Source organism: Parasteatoda tepidariorum, chromosome 8, assembly GCF_043381705.1.
Source record: "Parasteatoda tepidariorum isolate YZ-2023 chromosome 8, CAS_Ptep_4.0, whole genome shotgun sequence".
Taxonomy (NCBI): domain Eukaryota; kingdom Metazoa; phylum Arthropoda; class Arachnida; order Araneae; family Theridiidae; genus Parasteatoda; species Parasteatoda tepidariorum.
In genome coordinates this window covers 31,366,291-31,373,206 of record NC_092211.1, presented here as the reverse complement: position 1 = coordinate 31,373,206, position 6,916 = coordinate 31,366,291, and the positions used below count along the sequence as shown (strand labels likewise).

General features: G+C 26.2%; 1 protein-coding gene across 1 annotated transcript; it reads left to right on the top strand.

The window, feature by feature from the left end:
• Positions 1-351: 351 nt before the first annotated feature.
• Positions 352-6,274, top strand: LOC107448839 (uncharacterized; the record flags this gene model as incomplete). Its single annotated transcript, XM_043048867.2, is given in 4 exon segments — positions 352-1,294; positions 2,282-2,405; positions 3,551-3,681; positions 6,145-6,274. Coding segments are annotated over 4 exon segments (416 nt in total), but the record flags the coding sequence as incomplete, so codon positions are not given.
• Between the last annotated feature and the right edge of the window lie 642 nt (positions 6,275-6,916).

Below are 6,916 nucleotides of genomic sequence, written 5' to 3'. Positions count from 1 at the left end.
GAATGCCCAAACCTTTTAAATATAACTTTTTCTGTTAAATTACATTATGTACTCTTTGTAAACATAATATTGAAATATAAAATTTCGCACTCAAGAATGTCTTACTAGCTTCAATATTCATAAATATTGCAAGAAAACGTCTTTAAAATAGTCAATAATCTTTCATTTCCAGCAACTGATTGTTATTATTATATTTTACTTAATTCTTAAAATTTTAGTGCTGTTTCATGTTCCTTTCTCAGTATTTACTACTATTATTCTTTCGTTTGACCCAGCTTCGGGGTCCCAACGTATAATTGCTTTTTATCTGTATCCTGTGGGTCACAATGAGTGGTGCCCTATCTGAGATCTAAGGACGAGAAGTAGGTCGAATAATGTCGCAAGAATGTCTAGTATCTCCTTTTTTAAGGCATTTGTAAAATCTATGAGGAAATTGAACTATTTTCGCGAAAATACCATTGCAATTAGTTGAGTTATTTCCCTGTAATTTTTTTTATTCAACCCTCTATGTACAGAGTTTTAATAATGGCAAAAAATACGATTTTTATTTAGAAATTTGTAATTTAAAAAAAATTTATTAATTGAACTTTATACTTGTAATTATTGCATAAAAACGATAAGTTTTAATTTCAGCATTCCTTGCATATTGCAGGACATTCCTACAATGTTAGAATTTTCACTCTAAAAATGTTGCAAAATTGCCGGTATAACTATTTTTCTTCACTAACTAAATTGAATCACGCATTATATGACTATTATTATTGTTAATTTTACAAAAAGCATTATCATAGCGCTTCGGTAAAAATTACCTAGTTTTTTGGTATTCTCATAGACCTAGAAACGCGTTGAAAGTTGCCATATTCTGGTAGTTTTAACCATACTTTTTCTCAGTGTACATTTTAAGCAAAGTTAAATATCAGCGAGTCAATAGCATTTGCAAGATACCATAATTAAAGAAAAAAAAATGTCGCAATAATAGCAATAAAATTACTATGCACTTAGTCAATATTACTTTTTTGCTAAAAGATTATATTGCAGGTGACAAATAATTTGTTTCGCTCTTTTCACGGCTATTGTACATAGATAACCGTTTTTAGATTATTTCTCTCTCTTTCTTACTCTTTTTTGATACCTCGATAAGAAATTAATAAAATAATTTTGATTGCGATATTGCTAGAACCATCTGTAATTTTCTCAAGGGAAATTTACTTAAATACCTTCCGATTTTGATTGTTTTTACACGTTTCAGGAAATTGTAACAGAATGAAGTTCTTCAGCGTTATCGTTCTCTGCCGTAAGTAGGATTGAATAGTATAAAATTTATCTTTGTATTAACTCTTATGTGCTGTAATACATACTCTTAAGTAGGATAAAATATCATGAAATTTATCTTTACATTAACTCTTATGTAATGTATACTCTAAATAGGATAAAATATCATGCAATGCATACTCTGATTAGGGTTATATATCATGCTATTTTCCTTTTCATAAATTTTTATGTAAAATATACTCTAAAAAAGTGGTTCTTTGAAAGGATTTGTCATCATATGAATTCACATTTTCAGGGGAAAAAATGCTTCATTTATAATTATAGTTAATTTCTAGCCTTTCGTACGTTTTTGGTTCAACTTTGGTTACTTATATCCGTCGCTTTCTAAGGTAATAATAAATATGGTACTCGCATTTCTAACAATTACTAACAACTTTTGCCCGTTGATGCCCAGTAGGTGAAGCATCGGATTTTGCACAGAAGGAGCCGGATTGCAATCCTCTCCTAGATTACCTAAGATACACTTAGTACATGCGATATATTTTCTCATAAATTCTGTGAAATAGAAAGTCCTGTATCCGGTCACAGACCAGTACCGTGAGTACACTGGTCTGTGATAGTCTGGAGATAGTGGAAAAAGCCTCACGAATGAGTGGTACTACAATCTATCAGGAAAAGTTCTGAGCTGAGTTTCTTTTTCACCTTAGCGGTGCTCTTTCGTCAAACGAAGATTATCTTTCTTGACTTCATTCTCAAGGCTAATGGTTGAAGAGCTCGGCTTGTCTGAGTGCCATTACAAACCAATAGCATTAACTACTTTTAGGTTAAATTTCTTTCATTTGAAGTCAATGATTTCTGTGCTATTTATGAAAATACAAAAATTATACCTAATTTTCTAACAATTACTATAAATTTTTTTGGGCGAATTTTCCTCATTTGCAATAAGCGCTTTTGTGTTAATCATAAAAATGATACGTGCATTTAATTCTTCATATTTTTTAAATTTTAGTATCATTAGGCTTGGCTACGTGCGATTTCGAATGTTTCAGTAGAGCAATGGTGGAATGCAATGTAAAAGGATTTGAAGAGAGAAAATCTGAGCGACCTGCTGACGGAGAGAAGAAAATTTGCCAGTATTTAAAAATAGTATTTTAATATATTCTTACAGTCTAATAGTGTTTTTCGAACATTGTACTTGAGAAGTTAAGTTCAAAAGTTAGTTTATAACTTACGAAAGAAAGCATTTCGAGATAAGAAAAAATTAAATTAACTTATTTTATTCATAGTTGGTGATAGTAATATTTAATCTTTTATGAATTTTATGCATACAATGTAGAAAACATGATATTTTAGAATTGAAACTAAAAAATTCATTCAATAATTCGGAATATTAAATTTAAAATTATGAACATAATACTTGAGAGTATATTAAATGAATTTAAGAGCAAATTTTCCATTTATATTAAAAATTAATAATTTATAATGTATTTAAATTAGTTCGATAGTTTAGCTTCTTTATANTTAGAATCATAAGCATTCGTTATTTTCTGCGTGTTATGCGCCATGTCTGGAAAAATTTACTCGAACCAAAACAAATGCAAAAGCATATTTTATTAATTATTTGTTTTCTTTAATCATATGGTTCGATCATTGAAAAATATTTGAATTAGAAATCTTTAAATTTTTACACCATCTTAAACTATGTTCTGAAATTTAATTAAAAGTAAGTAAAGCTCTCAAAATTGTTTTCTAATTTTATTTTCTTAAAAACTGTTTGACCAACTCATTTCAATCTCTAATTTCATTAACTACATTAATTTACATGATACAAATAATTTTTTTAATTTACAAATAAAATATTTTATTTTTAATCACTATTTATGCTAAGAAACATTAATTATAAACATCATAGAACCTAAGAAAAAGAAAATAATTTTGAAAATAAAGTGTTGAGCGTAAATATATTCAATTCAGCAGTTTTAAATTTTATAAAACAGACAAAGAAATTTTAAGCAACAAGAAAACCTAAATTATATATTTAATTACTTAAATTTGTTTTCTTCAAATAACGAAATAAATGATAATTTACGAGTATTAAGATCATTTAATTACTTCGATGATAAAAATAATTTTAAGAAAAATAGAATGGTAAATAATGGTTAAAATAATAAATGATAAATAATGGTAAAAATAATAAATGATAAATAATGGTGAAAATAATAAATAATAAATAATGATCATAATTAATAATGTTAAAAATATATCTTCCTCTCTTCAGAGATAATTTACTTATTGCAAAGTGTATGCGAGATTCCGCTGCCCAATGCAATACCGGATTTGCTGGAGTAGCTGAAAGAGTTTACAAAGCTGTTATGGATATCTGCACGGAAGGAACAGAAGAATATAACGGTAAATGATAATATTTTTAAAAATGTATCTTTAAGAACGTTTTAGTTTCTTTCCAATCGAATATTTTAAATGTTTAAGGGGAGTCAGTGGAGCAAATATCAATAATTCTAGAACTTACCTTTTTCTATGTATCTTTTTCTAAGAAACTACTTATGATATTGCTTTGAAATTATTTTGGGGATACTTGAGATTATATCAGTTGTATGCTATCATAATGTTTTAGCTTTAACGGGAATACTTTTTAAGTTGCGAATGATTTTTACTCAAAAATTATAATGATAATAGTTCAAAATATAATAGTTAATAATGATAATAATAATAATGATAATAATTAAAAATGATAATAATTAAAAATATAATAATTAATGATGATAATAATTTATAATGATAATAATTAAGATGGATAATAATAATAATCCTATTTCAGAAACGCTTTACTTGTTGCAATGCGTAAACGCGATGCCGCTATCCAGTGCAATACAGGATTCGTTGACGTAGCTGGAAATAATTTACATAGCTAAACCTGCTTAACTAAGTTCTGAAAATTTTTAATACACTTGTAAAATATTGTATTGAAAATTTTTAATATACTTGAAAAATACTTGTAAAATATTGTAGTTGATATACCTAATTGTAAAATTTACCTAAATATTCTTTTATTAAATAAGTGAAAATAGAACTTTGGCGCTAAGTAGAAATAGATATCGATAGAAATCTTTTATTAAATAAAAGCATGCTTAAATTTTTTTTTCAGAAATGTTTAACTCCTTTTAATTTTATGTAATACATTGACCATCTTAATAATCTTGATGTAATACATTGACCGTCATAATCTATATAATCATCATACTCTATATAATTTTAAAACAAATTTCTTTATTTGAATTTTTTAAAATTGGCATAAATTTATGTTGATTGGTTAAGATTTTTTTTATACGCAGAGAAAAAAAAATCCTGAAAAAAAGACAAAAATTCTGGTAATACAAAACAAAATATACAGGATTTAAGCCATTGATAACAGTTTTGAAAATTTAAGTTCCTATTGCGGCACATTTAGTTAAGAAATGCAAAACTGAACCGACGTAACTGGACGCCGACTCGCCGATGTAACTGGATATAATTTACATAGTTACCTGTTAAGCTAAATTTCGAAAATTTTTAGGCTGATAGAATTTCAGTAGTTAAGGATTCCAATTAAACACCATTTATTAAAATTAATTTAATTGGTGCAACTAAATCATCGCGAGAAATATAAAAATTTTTAGTAGTGTTTTTTTTTTGTTTTGTTCCACTGAATTTTCTTTATTAAGCATATTTTTGAACTTAGAATAAATTAAATCTAACATTCTAATAAAAATTCAGTTTATATATACACGAAGAAAAAAATATCTGTAAAATACTGTTGCTGATGTACCTAATTGTTAATTTACCTAATTATTAATTTACCTAATTATTCTTTTATTAAATAAGTGAAAATCGAACTTTGGTACATAGTCGAAATAGATATCGATAAAAAGCTTTTATTAAATAAAATCATGTTTTTTTTTCAATTTTCAGAAATGTTTAACTCCTTTTGATTTTAAATAATACATTGACCATATAATCTTAAAACAAATACTTCATTTGAATTTTTTAAAATTTGCATAAATTTATGTTGATTTATTGAGATTTTTTTATACACAGAGAAAAAAAATCCTGGAAAAAAAAGCAACAATTCTGGCAATAAAAACTAAAATATACGGCATTTAAACCATTCATTTGGTAGCGGTTTGTAAAATTTTAGTTCTTATTACAGCACATTTAGTAAAAAAATGCAAAACTGAAAAATAAATTCAACAGAATAAATGGTTTTTACATCAAGCTCAAATGTATCGTGATAAAGTTGCCAAATTTTATTAAGTATCATAAAACCAAATTATATTTTTCATTTTACTAAAATCACTATCAAAGCGTCCCGGTAAAAATTACCGAACTTTTTGGTTTCCCAATAGAGTCGGAACCACGATAAATATTACCATATTCTGGTAGTTTTGACCATACTTTGCTTTTTCTGAACAATTTAGGTAAATTTTATTCGAAAGTGCATAGACAAAACGTTTGAAAAGTTTCATGCCGTTTGATTTCAGTAGTGAAGGCTGTTAAATTATGTGCTTGCGTATATTGAAAAAAATTTAGACTGTACAAGACTGTATTTTTGTGACAAATATAAATTATTTTTGTTGCTACTCGCTAAGCATCTTCATTTTACTGAGTTCGTTAAATATGTATATTTTTCAATTTAGTTTAATTTGAAATGCAACTTCCCAAAAACATTACGTTTATTTATAAATTAAACCTCGTGTTTATTAATTTTTGTTTGTTCGTTAAGTTAATTTAGTTTAATTCATATTAAAATCAATATTTTACGCAAAATGGAAATGATTTAAGAATAATTTTAAATAATTGTAATTTTTATTATTATAGCTATAAAATCTGATCCAAAATGTGGTGTAGAAACTCTGACTGATATCGGAACATGTGCTGATGAGATAAAAAAGGAACCAAACAATATACGCTTTGGTGATGTCACTGAAATGATGAGGGTTATTTGCAGGTAATCATTTGTTCAATGCTTATTGCATAAACTTTCAGAATTCTTAAAAATCTGACTGAGATTTCTGAAAGTTTTGTATTATATTACAGAATTTTTATCGGTAAAAAAATATAGTATTCGCTATAAATGTTTAGTTATACAAATTACGCAAAACATAATTTCTATAATTTTAAAAATTAAGTGATATATTTTTTTTTGATTTAATTGTTTTTTTTTTAATAAAATAAATAATTGGATGCTATTTTTCAAAAGCTTTGGCATACGAGTGGAAATCAATAGATATTTTTGAGATTCCTTCTATCCTTGCCTTTAACATAGAATTTGAAAACATGATGACTGTATTATTTTTACTTCATAATTAATTAGAATCCCGACCTACCCTAGATGGGTATTCGGAAAATGGATATGGATTTTTTTTAATTTTATATAAGATTGTCATACTTAATTCTCAACGCGTTCAAAATTTTTTAACCACAAAAGGACGATTAATTTTGAAACTTTGTCAATAATCTTTAATGATTTATAAACCAATGCGTGGTTTCTGTTTTATATCACATCATTCCTGAATTGTTATAGACAAATAAATAACTTTTATGCTTTTTATTGAAATCTTGGATAAAGCAATATTTTCTCATAGGTAAA